Source organism: Onychomys torridus, chromosome 16, assembly GCF_903995425.1.
Source record: "Onychomys torridus chromosome 16, mOncTor1.1, whole genome shotgun sequence".
Lineage (NCBI taxonomy): Eukaryota > Metazoa > Chordata > Mammalia > Rodentia > Cricetidae > Onychomys > Onychomys torridus.
The window spans coordinates 21,924,396-21,948,523 of NC_050458.1; the positions used below are offsets into that span (position 1 = coordinate 21,924,396).

Below are 24,128 nucleotides of genomic sequence, written 5' to 3' on the forward strand. Positions count from 1 at the left end.
CTCTTTCAATCTTACAATGCAGCTAGACTGAGAATTTCAATGTATTTAAATTATCCTTTCCTTTTGGTTATACATTTCATCCTTAATTTCTTTCTTTCTTCTTATGTTTTACTACAAGCAGTCAAAAGAAGGCCTCACATATTTTCAGCACTGTGTTTGGGTATTTCTTCTATCAAATATTTTAGTTCATCACTCAAAACACTTCTATAAGACAGTAGGATGTGAAAACAACTCAGCTGATTCCCTTGACACTTTTTAAGTCTCTTTTCAAAGGACACTAGTCCTATTCATGAGGGACTGACCTTAAACCTAATTATTTCCTACAGCCTCCACCTCTTTTTTTTTTTTTTTAACACAATGCTTTGTTAATTCTTTGAGATACAAATACATAAACTATATTTTAATTCACTGATGTCGTTCTGTATGCTATGAATATGTGTTGCTCTGATTGGTTGATAAATAAAGATGTTTGGCCAATGGTGAGTCAGAATAAGGTTAGGTGGGACATTGCAACTAGAGAGGGGGAAGGAGAAAGGAAGAGCTGGGAGACACTGCTAAGAAGCAAGATGTAAAGTACCAGTAAGCCACAAGTCACTTGGCAAAGTACAGATTTAGAGAAATGGGTTAATTTAAGATATAAGAGCTATCTAGGGAGAAGCCTAAGTCATTAGGCCATATAGTTTAAAAATAATATAAGCCTATGTGTGTTTATGTGGGTCTGAGTGGCTTCAGGACTGGGCAGGACACAAAAAACTTTCAGCTACAATTCACTCCCTACCCTTTTATTTTTTATTCCTCCCAGATTCCTTCTGCCCCTTGCTACCCATTTCCAACATTGTGCCTTTTGTGTTTTAGAATCCACCAAGTCCTAGTTGTGATGCCCACATACTTATGGGTATGAGCCCATCCATTGGAGTTTGGTCAACTGCACCTGTAATGAAAACCAATTCTCCCACTCCCAAAAGGTATCAATTGTCAAAAATTTCCTCAGTTAGGGAGTTGGGGCTCATGCTCTACCTTTTCCTCCATGCCAGAATATTGACTGACTTGATTTTGTACAGGGCTTATGCAGAAAACCATAGATGCTGTAAGTTCATGATTACAATGGTGGTACTATTATATCCAGAAGTACCCTCTCACTCTGGACTTCCCCAGGCTCTGACTTAACAATCTATCAGCCTCTGTTCCTGAGCCTTGGGGAGTGGTAGGGATTTAGCTGTCTCATGTGTGGTTGAACACTCTATATCCCACCTCCTAATACTACTGAATGAAAGATTAGGTTTCAAAATCAGACTCTGGAAGGCATACAAATATTATATATTTAAAGAACTTGAGAACAGGGAAAGTAGTAAGAAAGAATAAGTGATAGTATTGGGATTTATAATCTATGCTTTCTAATTTCAAATTGTGTTTTATCCCCCACCGTGATACAGCATGTAGTTCATGTGGATAAACATTTCACATTAGGATAATCTTGATATTTCACATTTTAAATTTCATATTTCATTTCATATAACGTAGTGACACATTGATTTTACATTTTCCTCCTGTTTTCAGATGTAATGTAAATCAGGATCTCTGAGCAACAAATTCCATTATGAAGCAACCATTATGTGTCCAATCAAGAATTAAAAAAAAAAAACAAAGTAAGAAAATATGTATTTGGTGAGCCTCTTTATAGGGAAGTCATCTTGAGGAGAAAAGATAGATGTAAGTGCCTCAGGAATCTTTGTTATGAATGCAATTAAGGAGGGAAATTGTCAACAATATTCAAAGTTTAATGAGTATAGTGGGGAGTTCTACATAAGGTACGGTGTAAGGAGGAAATAAATTTAAGCTAATAAAATGCTCATTCTTCTGTCGGTAGTCACTAAAATGTTATTTGTCTATAAATATGGAGCTAAAGTATTTGGGGTCATTTAAAATTCTAACTGAACAAAATGATATGAAAGCAACCTCAGAGAGCCAGGACTAGGAAGTGATTCAGGTTGATAACCAAACCCAAACTCTGCTCTGTTTTGACTCTCACCAGAGAAAAGAACCATGGGAAATAAGGAGGTTTAATTAGCCATGAAAGGACAGGGGAACCATTCAGGGAAACCACAGGTTATTTATGTTCAGCCCAGAGGAAAGAGAGTTGGCAAGGAAAAATGCTACATACTGGCCACTTTGGAAAAGCTCTCCCTTTGCTAGAAAGACCAGCTCCATCATTCTTACGTGAAGCACTTCAGATGTATTAACTCTTCTTATATTGATTCCAAACTTATCAAATAACTACTGTGGCACTTAAATTTCTCATGTAGCTAGTCCACACAGAGAAAATGCATGCTTAGGTTGCCTTGGAAGTCAGCAACGTTGGAGTAACTTGGTGTTCTGGTATTCCTGCTTATATTTGCATTTATCTTCCAACATAGCCTGTCCACAACAGGAACACATCAAGATCCTCCCTTGCAAGCAAGCCTGTTTGCTTGACAAGTGCATTGATCACTTAAGTGGATTCCGGCTATTAGGTTAATGCAAGTCAACCTTTTAGAGATGGATCCATTCTTGCAGGCTTTTAAATCAAGTTGCTGACTTTCTGTGGCTGAAGTTGAGCTTCTGACTTATGGTGACATCACTGATGGTGCTTTGCAGAAATAAATCCAAGTGTGTGCTACAGGACTTACCAGATCCCACCTCTCCTGAGTCACTGTGCCAAGTAGACATTTGCAGTTGAATCCTGAACAGCATGCTTACCAGAGCACCTTGTGTAGAAACACATACTGTTTTCCAAAGCAGGTTGAGTATATCTTTGTACTTTACCCATGAAATATACAGTGAACTCTATTGTGTAGTTCACAAGGTGGTGAACTGACACCTCATAACACTGCCTGTGTTGGCATAGCTACCCACTACCAAGCTGGTTAATGCATTATCCGAGTTTCAGCAAATTTTCTATGTATAGGTATAGAATATTGCTTTAATCTAGTCCCTCATATTCAAAACTATCCAGGGAAAGATTTCATCAAAAGAAAAATTTGAAGAAGTAAGAATGCCCAAAATGGACAGATAAGTATGCTGTTTATCATATATTAGTGAGAACATTCTTAAATTGCTCCTTTGTACTAAACAAACTTCCTGAAAGCTTGGGCAGTGGAATGAAATTGCAGAAAGCCTCCGATTTCAAGAACCATGTAGTTTAGGAACTAGGTAGGCATGTAAGAAATAGTTGTCAGTCTTTAAGAAGGTTGCAATAAGTAAACAGAACTGCATGGAAACTGTAGCAAGAGTGATGTCCAGGTGGGGTCACTTCTGCTGGGGCTTAGACAAGGGCCATTGGGAAGATGACAGGGAGGTGACTGCTGGCCTGACACAAATTGCCTAAGACTGAAAATGTAGGGGTCAGTGCTGGGCAATTAGGGAGGATACAAAGCTTACTGGAGCTTTTATACAATACTGAGGAATATAGATATTATTACTCGGGGGAGAGAGAGCCTATTTGAACAAATGGATAATCGCAGGGTTTCTTATTCCATTGATTAGGAGGATGGTGGCTGGAAAAGTTAGCAAACTGCAAACAAAGCATCAGAAAGGATATGGCTCCAAATACTCTGGTGGCCCACAGATGTGGGCGGGATGAGGATGCTGGGTGTGAAGGCCAAGCATTAACTATGAAAAGCAGGGGAAATATAAAGAGGTAGCATTTGAAAAGAGTATGTTGTCCTCATTGATAGCCACTAGCAGTGAAATTCTTGTGGATTTGGTGCCTGCTGAGTGACCTTTTTCATAGAAAGAGCAGCAATCTTGCCTGCTGTTCTATGGCTGTTTCTATTTGAGAAATTTAGCATTAAAGGTTTTAGTGCAAACTGTGAGTGAACTGTGTGTTGCCCACTGAGGGCATCGGCCCCTGAGATGCTTAGTGGCATTTGTCAATCCGTTCTCATGTTCTGGCACCCAGGAGGCTGCTAACTCCTGGCTGACAGTTCAGGTGAACTGTTCTGTCAGGTATTGAGGTCGGAGACAATGGAGGTAATGATTCAGAAACTGGTTTGGTGTCAGCCAAGGCTGGGTGAAAATCCCAGCTCCTCTGCTTGTCTTAACTCCCAATGCTCAGTGAAGCTCATAATGTGGAGATGGACTATATAGAGGATGGTTAATTGCATTCAGTGATGAGTTCTTGCTTAACTTAGCTGTGCCAGAACTAAGACTTCTCTAAGCCTGTGGCTAGACACAGAGCCCGTATTCTTCGTTCCCTTTCTCTTCTACAATAACCCTATGTACTAACTTCCATGATTATCTTTTAATGATTGGCTGTGAGTTTAGTGTATATTTCTTCCATAGTCCAAGGGTTACTTACGGAGAGTGTTTTAAAAAACAAAACAAACAAAAAGAAAGATATTTTAGGCTTGATTTTATTGTTAATTTTCTGGCTTCGGCCCACTTCTGTCAGAGGAAGAAGTTGTTTATATTTATTCTATCTTATGGGGTTTACTACATTCTCTTTGTGATGTACTCTGTACCCAACTGTATGCATGCTCTGTATGTATTTAAGAGCAGATGAGACTGCTAGTGTCATGCTGTTATGGTTGTAGACTCCATGTGCATGTAAAATGAAAGTGCATTTTCTAATAGCAAGATGCAGATTTTAGGATACATCTAGGAATGGCTTATTTTGCTATTCAAGCCTTCCATATCCTCACTCATTCTTTGCCTTTCATGTGGCTCATCTTGGACTGAGAGCAACATATATTAAATTACCTTCCCCATCACACTTCTGTTTCTCAGTGCTCTTTCTATTACTCCTGATATACAAGCTGTTGCTGTGTTATTATTTGGATTGTGTTTAAATCTATTGAGAGCTTCTTGTGAATTTTGGTCTGCATCATAAATCAGCCCTGCTTTGTTCTGTTTTCCTGCTCTTCGCCCTGCATTCTACCTTGTTGTATATCAAGATTGAACTCTTTGCTCTCTGTTACTGCTCCTCTGCATTAGTTTAGTGGGCTCTGCCAGGTCTTGCATCGTGCACCTCTGAGATCCCTTTGTGTTAGGAGTTTCTTGTAGTCAGCAGAGTTGTGGCTTGCCAATATTATATTTCTGATTGGCAATGCTATATTCTTCCAAGCATGTAAATACAATTCTGTAAGACATTTGTTTCCTCTTTCTTTTTTTCCTTCACTAGGGGCAAGTCTCATCCTTCTCTCTTTGGTAGCAGTGATTCAGGACCTATCTGGACCTGATGTCCCTGCCTGTACCATCTGTTTCAGCTGGACCCCTATTTTTAGTTCTGCCCTGTTGTTTCTCATATCCCAGCATGACAGGCTCTGCCTCTCCCACCCAGGATGCTGTGCAGATAATTCATCAGTGGTAGACTTAAACAGCAGTGGTATTAAGCTTTAAAAATCCATTCCCCTCTCTGGATAGACATACATAATGGAATTTCCAGTATTATTAAAGCCTGAGGTTTCTCAAAATAGTCTTGATAATTGATTGACCTCATGCTGTTCATAGGTCATACATGTTACAGCATATAGGTCTACTGCTAGAAAGAACAACAGAAAAAAACTTCATGAACTTTTTCTTCAAGTTATTAATAACATCTATGATTTCTGGAAATTTCTATGTCTTCCCAACTTCTTTTTGTTCATAGAGTAGGGACAATAATAACATCACAGATAGCTGTTAGGAGGACTACCATGTGTTAAGATGTCAGACATGAAGCAGGTGATATGAAGGACCTGGCAAGAAATTCTGTGAAGCCCCTAAGTATGAACAATAGAAATGAGAAAGAACATTCATCCCCTTGACAAAGGAAAAGCTACTTCTGGACTTCTGCTGCTTAGAGCCCTGCCTGCAGCAGTGTGCCCAACATTAGCCACCATTTTTCTTTCTTTAGGAATGTAAAAGCCTATCTTTAAAATGTGAAATTTCACAATATTCAAGATGACAACTAGTTTGAGATTATTTAAAATGGTGGTTAGACTATTAAAAAAAATGTACAAGTACAGTATACCTATAAGCTTTGCAATCTCTGGACTTAACTAAAGGAATTAACATAAAACTTAGTACAAGATGAGTACACCACAGTTTGTGAATCCATTACATCTGAAACCTTGACATTAGATTGTTGGGAGAATGGACTTCTTTGATTAGGTGAGTAGGACCCAAGGGAGGTGGAAATTTGGAGCAATCAGGAAATCAACTGCAGGTCCAGGGAATCAGCGGAAATGGAGGGAGAACCAAACAGATGAGGGAGGAGGAGGGCCATCAAGGAAGGACCACCTCCTCATTCCTTCTGTCTTGACTCCTCTCTAGATGCTGCTTGCTGGATCTCTTATGAGCAGCCCATCCCTGTGCTGCTCGGAGGACACTGGGAAGGGGGCTGGGGAGGAGGGCAGTGGGGTGTGACAGGTGGTTGGAGCCAGAAGGGCCCCAGAAGCTTCCTTGGAGTGAACTTGGGATGAGAGCTAAAGCTCACATGGAGTTAGGAGCCCATTTCCTCCCTGCCCCGGTCACTTTGGCTCTTCCCCATCAGAAACTGTGAACCTAGCCAAATGCTTCCTATTTGTGGGTGTTGCAGCTGTCCCACACATGTTGCAAAGAATGACCAGTAGAGCTGGTTCTATTTTTAATACTTTAATGTGGATGCAAAGGTCACCAAGAGTTCCCATTTGTTGGCTCAGTTCTGTCTCTCTCTCTCCCTCCTCTCTTCTTAATTCTCTTCTTTGATAACTTTTCCTACAACTGTATTGTAGTGGTCAGATAATTTTGGAGTGAAAAGAGACCATAAACTTTTACTTCACTTTTGCTGCCCTCTGGAGTGCCCTGAATTAGGGGGAATGTCTATCCTGTGGCATCCAGAGGTCACTTATGAACTTCAGAAAAGTGTCCAACATGCTGAGTGATGCAATTTCTTATCCTCTTATGGGCGAGAAGAACTTTAAGTCTTCTGCCATCTGACCCTCCTAGGCCACTGTTGAGGATGCTAGGGCTCAGGCAGGTAGAGTTGCCTTTTACTAACATGACTAATACTTGTCATGGACACACTCACTGTAGTGCACATTCATTCCAGTGCTAAGCACTTCATAGGGTTTCCTCATTTAGCCCTCACAAGCTGATATCTATTTCAGTTGTTCCCATCTTATAAGTGACAAAAACAAGTTTGAGGAACTTACCTAAAATCCTATAACTCACAATGAACAAACAAGGAAAGATATTGGGACCCTGATTTCAATTCTCCTACTCTACCTAGAAACTGGGTCATGTGCATTTACATCATGATGATAAAGAATGGAAGAATGTGAGGGATCCTGGATGGAATATAATCTCCCTCCTTCAATATGTATCTTCCCTATGCTTGGAGGGTGGGAGGACCTTTCAGTCTATTCATGAGAACGATGGAGTCTTTTCAGACATGAGCACAACTTGGCAAATTCTTTCATAACCTCAGAGGCCAGGAAAGTTTGCCCCCATTACCTGTTTTCAGGATCAGCCAATGTCATGCTCCGGGTGACATAACACATCTTGAGGGGGATGCTTTTCCGGTCTCTATGGAAGGAGAAGGACTGGGATGACAGAGGGTCTGCAGAGCTGCCCCCTAATCTAGGGGACTCAGGTGGAGGCGTTTCCCATCCAATTTCAGACACAGGTGATCCTTTCTTCACATAAGGTGTGGCTTCTCTCATGTACTTCACTGCAAAGAAGAAAAAAAAAAAAGACAAGAGGCACTTTTAGGAACACCAGGGTTGGTATAACACACATACAACAAAAAGTAATATTTATATGTTGGAGGTAATCAACAGTTGTCTAATTGGACTGATAAGACCCATTCAACAGGAAGGAACACATGCCTGATACTGTAAACCCAGCCAAGAAGGAGGTAAAAATACTTATCTTTGTACCTACTGGATAGTATAATTTTCATCCTTTATCAAAGAAGCTTCCCTTTCCAGCGACTATAGAAGGTTGCTACAGAGATCTTCAACTTGTTCAAAAATGCAGAAAGTAAGTGGGTGTCCATCTCCAGTTGGGCCATCTACAACAGAACCCCTAATCTAAGGCTCATGCAACAGTGAAGAAGGGGTGGAGAGATTGTAGGAACCACAGGCCCAAGACAACTGCTAGCTAGGGTCATCTCTACATGACAGGAAAACTGCACCCATGAACTCTCAACAATGTGGGCACCTTCACAAGACTGCACCGATTGAAATATCAATGTGGATGGGCAAAATTCCACAAGGGCTTACCCCCAGAATGAAGAGCTATGTGCAATAATGGCTGCTGAGGGAGGGAGAAGCAGTTTTCTCCAGGAACGTCCCCCAGTGAGTTTTCCAGTCTTAGTGGTCAGCCCTTAACACGCCCATAAAACACTAATGGGACTCAGTAGATTTTGAGTGTGTGTGTATGTGTGTGTGTGTGTGTGTGTGTGTGTGTGTGTGTGTGTGTGTGACGATAGTAAGTTTAGAACAAGATCATGAATTTTAAAGTAGGTAGTTGAAAGAACACAGGAGAGTTAGAGAGGGAAGGGTGAGGGAGGGATGTGAATGATGTAAATAAATACACTGTATTCATATGTAGAATTCTCAAAATAAATAGAATAGTGAGTTGCATTTCTGGAAAGTTTCTGTCTCTGAAAGAAACTTGAATTGGACATGCTGTTAGCACCAAGCCTCTTAAATTCCGAACAGGATTCAGGTTTTCTGTTCCTTTCAACGTAATTATCCTATTATTTAAATTATGTATTAACAGCAATCTTAGAACTCACTATTACAGTGTTCTTCAGTTGGAAATTGCATGTGGCTTTTTTTCAATTGTGACAATGTCTATCTTTTCTGATTATATTCTGGAAGAAAGACTGAAAACAAGTAGACAGATGACACGAAGTGTAACCTAGGCTGAAAAACATATAATTTAATGCAGATGGAAGGAATCTAGTAGCCATGCCCCTGCCTGGGATGCTATTATTATGCTCAGAAGGAGGGTACACTTTTCAACTTAAATGGTGTTAAAATCATGTATACAAAGAAATGAATATGAATGTCTATATTCTAGTGGCAAAATCTGTAGTAGCAGAGAGCTAGAAAAATAACGGTTAAATACACTGTAATCTCTATAGATATTAAAGTAAGATTAGATATAGACATGTTGATGGAGTAAGACTTTCAAGATCTATGATTAGTGAAAACACAAAGTAGATAGCACTCTATGTACTATGGCATCTTTGTGTATAAAATCACACACACACATATATGTATATATAAATTTGTGATTTGATATGTTTATATATAATATATACTAAAAGATATGCATATTTATATATAACTTCAATTATTTTTAGATATGAATGTAGCACTAATTCTAATTGGTCTTTTTGTTTGTTTGTTTGTTTTCAAGACAGTGTTACTCCATGTAGTTTTGATACCTGTTCTGGATCTCACTATGTAGACCAGGCTGGCCTCAAACTCACAGAGATCCTCCTGGCTCTGCCCCCGAGTGATGGGATTAAAGTCATGTGCCTCTGCTGCCCAGCCTAACTAGTCTTAATTATAAGAACCTGGAGCCATATACTGGAGTGAAAGCTGAAAGATCAGAGTAGCAGAACAGCCAGCCACTAAAAAGACTTCTTACTTCTAGCAACCCTCAGTCTGAAAGAGGGACTGAGCTTCTGTCTCCTCCCACCATATATTCCTCTCTCTGCCCAGCCATATCATTTCCTGTCTCCATCTCCACAGTGCTGGGATTAAAGGAGTATGCCACCACTGCCTGGCTCTGCTTCTCTTTTAGACTGCATCAACCTCATGTAGCCAGGTTGGCCTTAAACTCACAGAGATCTGTCTACCTCTAACTCCCAAGTTCTGGGATTAAAGGTGTGTGTCACCACTGCATGGTTTCTATGGCTAACTAATGGCTTAGCTCTGTACTCTGATCTTCAGACAAATTTTATTTATTAGATCACAAACAATATATCACCACATATGAACTCCAGAAAATATTGTTAGTAGTTTGTTTGGGGAAATGGAATGAAAAGTCAACATGATGGACACAGACTTTGGCTATTCATTTGTGCATTTTTGATTTAATCATATTTATATATTACTTTTGTAAGATTAAAAAGGGTAAGACTAAATATAACATTTAGAATTTCTTTTTCTCATGTTTGCCTAGGTATTCCACAATAATTTGTTTCTCCTAAATTTAAACATTGTTCCTTAGACATCTTTTGAGTTGACTGTGGGAGACCAGCTCCCACATTTATACCAGGGTACTGTTGAGGATGGTGAAGTGAGAAATATTTAGACAGAAGGATAAAGGGGAGAGAAACACAGGATGGCCTCAGGAGGGCCTGGATCCTCATCTACCAGCTCCTTCTGTTTCTTCTAAAGGGCTTTTTTTTTTTTTTATAGGAATGTCAATGGGTGGAGCAAAGACTTCTCCATTTTTCAGCCAAGTGTAGACTCTTTTAATCATCTAGTAACCATGCACGTGGTCAAGCAATCCTTTAAAGCAGCCCTGCTGGGTAAAGCAAGCTCAGATCTCACTAGGAAACCATTGTGGGTCTCCATAATTCCCCCTTCTAGATATAATAAAGAGCACATCAGGCCCCTCAGATAGACTGTGCCTTTCTTAGGTCATCTTTCTTGATTATCTTCCTAACCTGTCATGGAGATATTCTTTCCATCAAGCATACTTTGGCTTAGGTTGGAAGCTATCAAAAAGAAAGTTGCCTGTCTTTAACTAGCAGCCTTGACAGGAGTGGGTACACAGCCTAACTCAGCTCTGACTCAGATCTCTACTGAGCTCACAAACAACCACCATGATCTCCATAGCTGCCACATCTGCCAGTAAAGGGATTAGAGAATAATAAAGATGGAATATTGTTTTTTGGAATGGGTCTAAGGTAATTACAACAGTCTCAGCTGCACCAAGCCCTTTTCCTGTATCAAAACTCTCTCCTAATATAGGTTCTATAAAATTTTCAAGAGATTATTTTGATTCCCAGGAGAAAGCAGTCATTTTAAAACAGTTCAAAGTATCCACTCAAGTGAACAAAAACCCATGATAATTGTAAAGACATTTTTAGCTGTTTAAGTAGCAGCAGAATTTTTGTGCAAACTAACTTGATTGTGGGAGGCCTACCCCTTTCTGAACAAAAACAGGAGTGGAAACTTCTAGGAAGAAGACAGAAAAACACCCCTAATTATGACACTTTCACTTAAGTTTTCCAGGGGCCACTGAGATCATAAAATTGTATTTTGGGCTATCATAAAAAGTGTTGAAATATATCTGAAGATACAATGTATTCCTTTAAAAATTGTTACCTAATTTGTCTAGACAGATATTGATAGAGTAATAAAACAATTCTAATATGAACACGACTATACATATTTACACTTTTTACAAACTTACATTCAACATTTACATTTTACAAACTCACATTCAACATTTACACTTTTTACAGACTTACATTCAACATTAATACTTTTTTTTTTGGTTTTTCGAGACAGGGTTTCTCTGTGTAGCTTTGCACCTTTCCTGGAACTCACTTTGGAGACCATGCTGGCCTCGAACTCACAGAGATCCACCTGGCTCTGCCTCCTGAGTGCTGGGATTATAGGCGTGCGCCACCACCGCCCGGCTTAAACATTTTTTTTTTTTTTTTTGGTCAACACTAATACTTTTTACAAACATATTCAAAGGAAAGTCCATAGGACTATTTTGCAAACTTGTATTTAAAAGAAAACTCTTATAAAACCATTCTACAAACTTTAGCACAAATCTAGAAGAGATTTCTTTCTTTTTTTTTCTCTCTCTCTTTTTTTTTTTCCAGAGCTGAGGACTGAACCCAGGGCCTTGTGCTTGCTAGGCAAGTGCTCTACCACTGAGCTAAATCCCCAGCCACTAGAAGAGATTTCTTAAAATAACTGTTTACCAAACATATTCAAAAGGAAACTCTATAGAACTATTTTACAAACTTATATTTAAAAGGAAACTATTATCAAACATCTAGAAGAGATTTCTAAACTGAACTATTACATTTTCTTTTAAGAAGATAGAAATTATGCAAATCATTACTAAAGTTTGGAGTTTATAGTCAGCTTTGATATCATTCTGAAAGTTTCCTTGAAAGTTTGAAGTCAAAGGCTAATTTATCAGTGGCTCTAAGCTTGACTAAGGGTAAAATTTCCCCTTCTTAATTTTTTAAAGCCACTTTTTAAGATTATCATGAGTGCTTCAAAGTGGCTTGTTGACAAATGGTATTAGTATTTTAATTGCCTTGGACAGGCAAACTGTTAACCTGTTTCTAGTTTTCAGTAGGTAAGGCCAAGCTTTCCAACATCGTTTGAAAAACACTGCATTTTGAGCTGAAAAAAAAAACAACACTGAAAAAAAGAGTTTGTGGGCAGTGCAGTACTGGCATCTCTGTTATGGACTTCATTTCCCAAACTGCCTTTCTCTACATCATCATGCTGTTACAAACTGCATTACAGACAACATTTCCCAAGCTGCCTTTCTGGGTTTGGAAGAAAACTTCCATTCATACAGTCTGTATTTGTGCTGAAGCCAAAATCAAGTTTTTGCTGTTATCATGGGAGATTTTTGTCTTTCCTAAGCTTGCATTAAGATGCCTGTGTTATTGTTCGACAGGTGTACCTCTCTAATTAGATTTTTTTCACCTGACACTGTTTCCAGAGTGGGTCATGCCTGTCAATGTGCACTCAGACAGACATTTGTTGCTAGAAGTGAAAACCCTTGGGTGCTTCACTCCCCCATCTCACTAGGTCAGTGAAAAGGAATGAGAATATTTGAAAAAAGAGGTTTTTTTTTTTTTTCCTGAATAGAAAAAAGAAACAAGCCTTTTCACAGCCATGGGCGCTATATAGCATCATCTACCAACTTGGTTCTGGCAGTAGAGTGGGCGACTCTCACTGTTCCCACCAGTCTTGTTTGTACAGCCAAATTTTGTCTCAACTTTTCTCCTGCTATCATTACTGCTAGAACTTAGACCTTTCCTCCCTCATTGCAGGGAGGATTTCAAAGTCTCCACTGCCACCTTCATGCCAGCAGCTTCTCCTCAGCTGCCATTCCACCCTGAGGCTCTAGCCACAGGGGATTCTGGCTAGGGTCTAAAGTATCTGTTGTAATACTGGCTTGAAGGGGAGATAGGACTAGCAGAGAGGACTTGCCCTGTTCCAAGAAGTTTTTTGTTTTTTTCCAGAGCAATTATAGGTGATTTTCCCATACTGATAGATTTCCAGGTGAGTTAAATTTTTGCCCTTACAGAAAGAAATCTGAGCAGGAAAGACCTGAAAACCTTCCAGTTTTTTAGAAAAAGATTAATAAGTTTTTTTTCCCCCATGACTTCTGTTCCCTAAACTTTGGCTTCATGGCCAAGAGGAAACTAATTCTGATGGTATGATGTTTTCATATGGTGTGAAGAGTTTTGTTTCACCTGCATCTACCTCAGAGAAAATTCTTTCCTCTGCCATTCAGGGCTTAGATCTAAGCTGTCCATGGGCCCAAAGCTTCCATAGGAATCTTTTTCTGACTGCTTTTCTCATAGTATTTTTTCATGACTCCAATTCTTCCCAGGAGTTTGCTTTCGTAATCCCATAGTTCCTCTGTCTTGTTGCTTATCTTGTCCTAAGTGTTTTCTTACACTATATTTCTGTATTCTACCTTCTATTTTTCTTTCTTACCCTAAGTTTTTCCTACATTCTACCTTATACTTTTTCCTTAATTTTTTAAGTTAGAAATTGAGAGAGAGAGAAAAAGAAAGAGACAGACATATAGAGAGAGACTCACCACAGCCTCACTTTTCACCTGAGCACCTTTCATCCTCTTTACTTTCACTCTTGAAAATAGAATACCAATACCTTAATTTTTCAACACGATTGGACATGCCCAAATTTCCTGTGGGGCTCTCTGCCTTCATTTCACCAAGTGCCTGGTTCCTGTTCTTGGTGCCATCTGTGGGAGACCAGCTCCCATTTTTAACCCAGGGTACTCTTGAGGAGGGCAAAGTAAGAAATATTTAGATAGAAGGATAGAGGGGAGAGAAACAGATAGAAACACAGGAGAGCCTCAGGAGGGCCTGGATCCTCATCTATCAGCCTCTTCTGTCTCCTCTAAAGGGCTTTTTATAGGAATGCCAAGGGATGGAGCTCAGCCAAGTGTAGACCCTTCCAATCACCTAGTAACCATGCATATGGTCAAGCCATCCTCTGATGCAGCCCTGCTGGGTAAAGCAAGCTCAGATCTCACTGTATTTTTAAATCTTCTATAATGTGTGTGTGTGTGTGTGTGTGTGTGTGTGTGTGTGTGTGTGTGTGTTGTGGATAAAGTTAAAAAACTAGAAAGGTGATGAAGAATAGGAAAAAATTATGCTGAGAGAGGGAGGGAATACCTAGGGAAAGGGTCACATGTAATGTGAAAGAGAAAAGGAGATGGAGTAGTCACAAGGGAGGTTCAGGGATCACAAGAAGTGGGGAGATGAGGGAGAAGGAGAACCTACTAAAACAGTCTGCTCACAGATGTCACAATGATTTCTAATACACTGTATGCTAGTTTAAAAAAAATGAAATCTAACAGCCTTCCCATCCCTACACACAGTAAAAAGTATTTGGCTTATATGTTATAGAATTACACTCACTGGTGTACAGGAAATTCAAGCACTGAGAGGAGAGGAAGATTTTGCTGGAATGTATTCTTATCTGTCTGTCTGGAGCTGAGAACGAGTATTTCAGAGTGAGAGTCAAGGATGCTGAGTGAGTAAGCGGCATTTGAACTTAGTCTTTAAGAAAGAGAAGGATGAGGAGTGTCCTTTTATATAATGCACTCTGATTTGCAACTCTGAGTGCAATTCCATATGAAAGGAACATTTGGTCTCAGTTTGCAAGAGGGACGAGGAAGCACATTTGTAATGCACTTAATCATAGGCCAACTATAGAACCAGGTTATTTATGTATTGTCCTATAGTTAAGCTTTACAATTCCTATTTAAGGACTCAGTTTATATTTGGTAGGAAAACCAGGGTCTATAGAAGAAATGTCTAAGCTATCATTCATTCATTGAGTCCATGTACCCACAGGCAATAAATATAAAAGTATATTGCTATTCTTTTCAGAAAAGCCTTGTAGACCTATTCTAATTCTGCCAAACACATAGGTTATCCTTGTGGTCAGTGTTCTTGTATATATCATGTCACTGATGCTCAGATATTTGTCATGTAGGAGCCCACATGGCAAGTAAGTGGCAGAGCCCTAGTTTGCTTATTCAGACATGCTCTTCCATAAAATCTGGCTATGCCACTTAGGTGAAAGATGCATAAAAGTTGATACATTTGGATTTTATTTTAAAGAGTGGCAACAATGGTTTTCAGTGGGCAATACAGAGACACAATCACTGACCAGTTGTAGAGTGAATTCTCGGAAAGTGGACTGGGCTACCTAAAGGAAAAAAGTATTAGATATAGGTCAAGTAGTTCCAAGGCCCACATAAACCAAGGATTACTTCCAGTGGTAACCCAGGCAATATATCTAAATATCCTGCTTAAACATGAAGAATTTTAGAAATATGTGGTTTGGTCCACTTGTGGGCAGAACTGATAAACATACAAAAATCTTAGCTGAGCAAAGCAAGCTACTTCCTTTGTGGCACAGAGTTAGAGTAATTTACCCAGAAGAGATGGCAGAGCAATGCCTTGAAAGTTTGCCTACAATATTTATTGTAGAACGATGCTCTTAATCAACCAATAGAATAAAGGTAGAGAGGATACACTAATGTGATAATCTAAAATTTTGCTCATTCACCAAGATTTATCAGTTTATTTTTATGGACAAAGGATTATGCAGCCTGGGAATGCTGAAGAATCATCCCTGATTAAAAGATATTCAAGGCTAGAAGAGAGGAAGCAGGTGGTGGGGGAGGAGCAGATGACAGGAAAGCTATGTTCAATTTCAAGCCCAGTTTAAGGAGGCGCTACCCTCTACAGATATCTAGCAGCCTTGCAGAACCAAATCACTGTTCTTTACAGAAGCAAACGATTTCATTCTAGGCTGCAAGACTGCTGAGAACTATTCCCAAAGGCAATTAGCTGGCATAAAAATTAAAGAAAATATTGCACACTAGGAAACAAGGTACCATGAACACAAGCAACTGATGGTAGTAGCAGCCATGTGTCCTTAAAATCTGTAAGAGGGTAACTGAAAGAAATGAAAATTTGAGGAAGTTTTCCGGAAAATATTTAAAGAAGTGGCTTAACCAACTAGTTAAGAAACACACAAAATATCTAGTAACATAATAATAACAAACAACAGTAACAAAATTAACAAATAATCCTCAAATGAAAGCTTTAGTAGACAGATCTACCAGAAGGAGGAATTAGTGACTAGTGAATTAGAAGAAACTACATAGAGAAAATGGCTCAATGACTGAGAGTGTCTCACTCTTCTTACAGGGGACCTAAGTTCCATTCCTAGTATGGATGGCAAACACAGTTGAAAGATTTAAAGGTATGAGGGATGAAATGTAAATACAGGAGAGTAGAAAAAATGCGGTAGAGAATAAAAATTGTCTGACTGCAAACATGCAGATCCACAGGTCTAAGAATCTGACTTCATTTTTGCTGCACAAGATCAGTGAGCTTCAACATCAAGCTGAATAGAAATAATGTACAATTTATTCTTTATATTTTGATTTGGCTTAACAGTTTACTTTTCCCTTAGAGTGTATGCTTCTCCCGAACTCTTTAGCTAGCATCTTTGGATTTTCTAGTATTGTGAGGAAGTCTCAGCAAAATTCCTAAGTGAGTCCAGAAGTTTCTGGTAGAAAACATATGGTGCTTTCAATAAGAATGACACCCATAGACCCTGTGTTTTTAATGTTTAACCCATCAGGTATGGTACTATTAGGAAGTATGGCCTTGTTGAAGTAGATATGGTCTAGTTGGAGGAAGTGTGTCACTGTGAAGATGGGCTTTTTGGTTTTATATGCTCAAGCTATGCCCAGTGTGACACATAGTTTCCTCCTGCTGCTTATGGATCCAGATGTAGAACTCTCAGCTCCTTCTCCAACACCATGTCTTCCTGCATGATGCCATGTTTCCTGCCATAATGACAATGGACTGAACCTCTGCACTGCAAGCCAACCCTAATTAAATATTTTCCTTTATAAGAATTGCTGTGGTCATGGTGTCTCATCACAGCAACAGAACCCTAACTAAGACAAAACAGTTTTCTAAATCAAAGCAATAAGGGATGGGTAGGTAATCACTACTGCTCCTGAGAAAGATAGCTAGGCTCATGGGACCTCTTTCCATACCTGTTTTGAATGAGAACAAGCAACATATTCCTGCTTACAGCTCTTGGTCCAGGGCTGGAGATACAGTTTTGTGGTAAACATTTGCTTCACAAGTATGAATTGGGGGCCTGCATTCAAGTTCCCACAACCAATGTGAAGCTTGACAAGACACAGTGCACCTGTAATCCCAGTGCTGCAATGGTGAGATGAGGTGTGGAGGAGAGACTCCCCGGAAGCTGCAGTGAGTTAGCTGGGTATGATGCAGTAGCAAACAACAAAGAGACACTGCCTCAAACAAGATGGAAGGTAAGACCAACATCCAAAGCTGTTCACTGACCTTCACACACTCATATTCTTATAGACTCAAATGCTTGAGCCTGTCCAAGCACACACACACACACACACACATACACACACACACACACACACACACACACACACACACACACACACACAGCCTTTGTTTAGGAGTCTTGATTTAAAAAAAATGACATTTAATTATTTACCTTCTTTCTGCTAGGATTCTAACCCAGAGTCTCATACACAGTCAGCAAATGTTCTCTACTGAACTACATCCCCAGCCCTTGGATCTTATTTCTGTTTGATAGACATGGAAAACAAAGAAACTTTTTCTTTTGTAAAACAAAGAAAAAGAAATGGCCCTGGATTTCTTTAGCAGTCCATGATTTCTCACCAGAGGAAGTAAGAGCAATCACAAGGTCCCTTTAGCTTAAAGAGTCCACAGAATTCCTACAAGGCGGCTAAGCACTCAAGTCCTTTCAAGCTCTGATTGAGACCGAGGCAAAAGACCCTCATGTAGAGAGTAAGAATGATGCAGACACGTTTGGAGGAGATGAAGGAGTGCTGTGACTGATGAGGATGAAGAGTATGTGAAAGCTTTCTCTGGTTCTTTGTAGTTTGTATTCTAAAAACACAAAATCAAATAAATGTGGTGTAATATAAAGAGAGGAAAGCGTTACCTAAGTCTGAGGCTGTCTGGGACAGGTAGCTCAAATGAGGGCATTGAATAAAGAAGTATGTTATTAATTTAGCAAGTTTAGAGGAAACTAAGAGACCTAGTAGGGCTGCTCTGCTTTCTAAAGGGCCAGGATCTGTCTTCTGCTGTCTTCTATACCACATTCTTACTTTAGCACCTGATAATCCCAAATGGCTGTTTGAGTTCCACACATCAAGACTCAAACCTCGAGAAGACAATTGAAAAGAGTACCATGCATCTTAGTATCTTTTCCTGTCACTGTGATAAAACAGCTTGGCCAAGTTACGGAAGTTCTTTGGTTCACTGCTACAGATAAGTTGAGGCAGTGGGATTGTGAACCAGCTGGTCGCATTATACCCACAGTAACAGAAGAGGAAATGCATGCAGGCCAGAGTTCAGCTTGGTCACTCCTTTCTTTCCACGTCAGGCCCATGAAATGGTGACACTCGTGTTTCAGGGTGGCTCTTCTCACTTCAATGCACAGAGCTCAGAAACACCTCACAGGCATGCCGACAGGCTGCCTATTCCAGATAGCTCCTCATTTCTTTCCCAGATGATTCCAACTGTGTTAACTGAAATAACCAACACACTATCCATCCTTCCTTTACTTCCACCTTCCAGACACTGACAAACCAGTTTTGTTTACAACACACTGATCAAAGCTTAGTCACATGGCCACATCTAGATGAAAAGGAAATTCCTGATTCTGAGTAGCTCTGGCCTCTCAGCTGAAAAGTCGTGTGAAGGGAGGCTATTACTGCAGAAGGAGAAGAAAATGTAGGCCAGGTTCTAACTCTTGGGGTCTACCACATGGATACATTGTGATTCTTTCTGAGCCTTATGACCTTGATTTATAGCATATAAGTAAAAGCCTTAGAGCATGCTGCAAAGAATGCTATGTCTGTACTAAGTATTTCATGGGCACTAACTCATATGGACTCTACAACATCCTGTAGAATAAGCATACAGTCAACCCTATTTTACCAATGACACTGTGCTAGAGTGGGGGTTACATCACATCCTGGAGCTTCCAGTGCTAGAACTTGGCAGGTCTGGGTGAATTTAACTGAGTGTCTCAAGTCCGTACTTTTAACCATAAACCATACTATTTCTCACATTTCTTTAAAAATTGGTGTGTGTGTGTGTGTGTGTGTGTGTGTGTGTGTGTGTGTGTAAGGTAATGTTTTCCTGTCTTTCGAGAAAACATCCAATTAACAGACTGTTCCCTGTAACATAAGAGAGTTTGATTTGGTAAGCCTGAACTATTAAACTATGGCATTTCAATAAGCACCTTTGAAGACACCATAATATATATTCATAATAGAGGGTTTAACCCAGAAGAACTGAACAGCTAATGTCTGCATAATTACACCTCCATGTGCTTACAGACACTAATTTCAGGCAAAGAGCTGTTGAAACCAATCAAGAAGCAGTCAGGCCCAGTTCGGGGCACCTAGTAATCAGAACTAATTAATAAACCACGGCCTTTCTGGGCATCATGAATTAAAAACTGTGGTTGAGCAATTAAGATTCTGATCTTGAGTTGCAAGAAAAAGGAAAAAGTGGGAGGCAGGCTGTAAGAAGTAGTCTTCAATGCCACACGAAGTTTCTTGCAATGTGTTGGTAGTTTTTCATCTGAAGGGCAGGCATTGGTGAGATTCTCAAAAACACATTCCGGGAAGCCCAAGTTTGTTAAGGCTCCAAGTTGCCACAATGAAATCTTTGTTGGAGCAGCCAGATGACATTTGAAAGCAAAAGCAGACACAGCTACAAATGAGGAAATGCTTTAGGCAAGTCTAATAAGCTGTCCTACCAGGCTTGTTTCTAAGGAGCCAGAAAATGTGTTTGATAGGTTCATGATTTCTTTTTCAAAACAACAACAACAGAAGAGATTCAGGTTACTGGGAAGAAAAAAAAAATATTTCATGACTCTAGGGGGTGTGAACTCAAAATGTGAACTTCCTAATGTGATTGACAGGGAAAGGAGATCAGCTGATACTGGGGAACTCAAGCATTCAGATCTTCTGTGAATCAGCCAAGCTGAACACAGGCTGTCGTGTGTGGAATATGCTGATAAAATGCCGTATCAGACATTCCCTTCATGATATGTTCATAGGTCACCTTACATAAGATGCAGGAGGAAGTTGTTTCTATTTCTAAGAAGACCAAGGTGTGATGGAAGAGGCAATCCGACTTTCTTCCAGACTGGAGCTAATTTCTCAGAAGGCTGATAGTATAGTGGAAAAAGAATTGGCCCTGGGAGTCAGGGACCTGGATTACAGTTCCAGATCTGGCACTAACTAGCTTCCCAGCCCTGGGCAAGTCACTTCACCTCCCTGATCTCATTTTCCTCACCTGTCAAGGGAGGAAATAAGGTCTCTACCTTTTAAACATCATGTGATTCCTTGAGAAGCTGTCTCCTTCAAAAGCGTGCGCGTGCACACACACAAAATATGTGGGGGAGCTGGGGAGATGGCTCAGTCTGGAAAGAGCATGCTGCATAAACATGGACCTGAGTTTTGATCCACAGCATTCAAGCAAAAGGTCAGGAATGGTAATGCATGCTTCTTTCTATACTCAGTGCTTGGGAGCTGGAGACAGAAACATCTCTAGGATGCTGATCAGCTAGTCTAGGAAAACCAGTGAGTTCTAGGTCCCAATAAGAAACTCTGCTTCAAAAAATAAGATGCGTGGCTTCTGAAGAACAACAGAGGTTGACAGGTGATCTCTACACATATATGCATGTTCATGTTTGCACAACCACACACACACATACACACACATGCGCCTCCTATGAAAACAGACCTATCCATCCACTGTGAGCGCGCACACACACACACACACACACACACACACACACACACATTCACATATGGGAGTGGGGAGACAAAGAGAATATACATTAGTACAAGAACTTCAACTCACTATTTGTATCATCATCCACAAATAATCCTGTTCCATTGTGCACCAAATTCTAGTTCAAGTACTAGGGCCCATGCAATGCACCTTCTGGCTTTGTGAGTGCCCATAGGCCCCTGACACATCACCAGAGAAACTTATGCTGAGATCATATGCTCAAGTCACTGTTCCCCTGGTTTGGCTACCTCGTCACTGAGATATATCCCTAGTTCTGGCATCATGCAAAGGAACCCGCCTTTATTCTTCAATAAAGCAAGATTGTTGCCCTAGAGTAAACCAGGGGGCACAAAGAAAGCATCTTATTCCAGGGTGGCCCTGTGGTCACCCAGAACATATTGGTTGGTTAGTCATCACTGGGCTCTTGCTTTAGGGAAGACTGAGTATTAGAGTTATCACAGTGAATGAGGTAGGCTGGCTTCTGGCCCTGATGCACATATGTGTGGTGGAGAAGGGCATTAAACAATGAAAAATATAGGGATCACTCTGACAGTATAAGGCATAACAAGAGGGCTTTGCTACTTGTTCCCCATCATTGTCTTACCTCATGTGGTCCTCATGGTTCACATACACATGGTAAAAACTTTTTAATATTCAGGTTTAGGTGGAAGCCTCACCTAAGCCCCCCTCTCTTCCCAGATCCTGCCCCTGAGAAAGCCCACCACCAAGGGTCAGATCCTCTCCTGGGGCTGCTCAAGACCATGCTTACAGGGTATTTAAGACCTGGTCACCAGACCTGCCATGTGATTTTCTTTCCTGCCTTTCCAAGAGTCACTCGGGAGTTGCTTTGCTCTGTTCATTAAAGCTAGACTTACTAATTCAGTTTGTTTGGCTTATTGCATTGGTGGAGGATACCCAATAACCAGGGATCCAATACTTACCAATTCTGAATGTGTCAGACATTCTTTGCATAGACAGCTTCCTATTCGGGGAAAATTCTCTGTATCCACTAAGCCTCAGTTTTGTTTAGACTTCCTGTCTTGAAGGTCACACTCCTCCAGACACATCTTTTCAATCCAAACATGCACAGAGTCAGCCTCCATACTCACAGCTTCAGGATGGTGAGTCTTAGAATGACGGCCCAACAGATTAACAAATGTCCTAAAAGATGTGTGACTATGGCGAAAGTCACATCTTTAGACTTTGAAATCAGACTACATAGTTTCACATGCCAGCTCTGTTCTCTGGCAACTCCACGAGCTTGGGAAACTTTCTCTAATAATACCAGGCTTCAACTCTTCTGCAACATGAAGAGCAAAAGTAATGATTACCTCAGAGAGCTATTACGTGGTTTGCTGAGGAAACACACACAAAGGACTTAGAACTATATATAGTATATGGTAAGTACTCATCAGGATATGGAAACTGTAACTCAGTGAGTTGTCTGTTTGCATCTATATCATAGCAATGGTCACAAAAATCTGGGTACATAGCACGGAATTACTTAGTAAATGGATGGCTTGGATCTCCAAGACACATTTTTTTTTCCCCTCACATGTTTATTCTGTAGGAGGAAGAGTTACACCTGATCTTTTTTCCAGGCAAAGCAGCAGAGGACAGAGATTATCAATCACTCCTTGAAGGCTGCAAGACCCAAAAGTAAAAGACAAAGGTCAGAGACTCAAGAATTGTGTCATCTGGAATAGCAGATGGCAAGATTTTTCTGCAAAGAGCCAGATAGGAATTTTTTTCCCTGCATGGCCATAGAGCCTCTGTCACAAGTGTCACAGTGTCCTGCCACACTGCCACAAAGAGGTTATGGGTGATATGTAAATGCATTGGTGTAGCTGCATTCCAAATAGAACATTTACAAGACGCAATAGTCTGGATTTGACCCTCAAGCTGTCATTTACCAACTCTGGCTACAACACAATAACTAGCAGTTATGAACTGCTTATCATGTTTCAGGTCCTGGTCTAAATGTGAGAAGAATGTTACCTCATTAGGGGCAGTTCAATTAAGTAAAGCCTGCCAGACAAGCAAGGCAAAGTATGGAGGTTCCTTACCTCTTGTCTGTAGGAATGACTTGGGGTATAGGAGGATGAACTGGGATAGCCTCCTTCCAAGATCCTCATTCCTAAGGATTTCAGGCATCACTTCCTCATATGTTGCATGAGGCTTCCCACACAAATTTTGTTTTTCTAGTCACAAATGTTTTTAGAAATCATGCTTGACACTATGATCTGTTGTGTCAATAATGTCTTAGAATCAGTAACTCATCAATGAATATAACTATGTGGCTTACCTAGGCAGGCTAAAGAAGGTTGTACCAGTACAACATTGGTCTCTCAACATCCTCTCTCCCATACTGGGAGCTGTAAGAGTAAATGATGTGTAAATGAGGGCAAAAGGATAACCAGGCTGTTGAATGGCCATCAAACAAGGGAGTTGTGTATTAAAGAAGAGGGATAAAGGCACTACAGAGAAGATCATGAATATTGGGGTCTGATGCTGGAGTTAAATTCCTAATTCTTCTATTGCACCCTGTGTGGTCCTGAAAAACTCACTTGGGCGCCCCCTTCTGTTACTTATATCTGTCTGACAGGCTGTTAGGAAATTAAACAAACCAAGATGGTATGTGTCATTCACCACTATGAGGAGTTATCTCTGTTAAATAAGAAAGGTTTAGGAGACGTAAATAGCTGTGGGTTGGGGAAAAGTTACTTTGTTGTTTTGTAGAGGAAGTTGAGTCTTGATCCGTGAACAGATGACAGAGGTCAGACCTCGGCTTAATAGAGAAGGGATACACTGAGGTGGCGACATCCTGATTGCTAGTGACATTTCAGCTGAAACTGGTTGTCACATCTCCCGGTCAAGTTGCAGAGAATTCTACTTTGTGGAAGAGTTGATTGTTTCTAAGATCCGTTAAGCTGTCACGTGCTATGCTGTGATTCCTTGTGGAATGCCCTTAATAAAGATACTAATCCAAAGTCTCCAATAG

At 40.3% G+C, this 24,128-nt stretch overlaps 1 protein-coding gene across 1 annotated transcript in view; it reads right to left on the reverse strand.

The window, feature by feature from the left end:
• Positions 1-24,128, reverse strand: part of Sntb1 (syntrophin beta 1) — a 251,274-nt gene that overhangs the window by 133,800 nt on the left and 93,346 nt on the right. Inside the window, exon 3 of the mRNA XM_036208878.1 lies at positions 7,453-7,669. Within this exon, the coding sequence (XP_036064771.1) occupies positions 7,453-7,669 (217 nt within the window). The remainder of the gene's footprint in view (positions 1-7,452; positions 7,670-24,128) is intronic.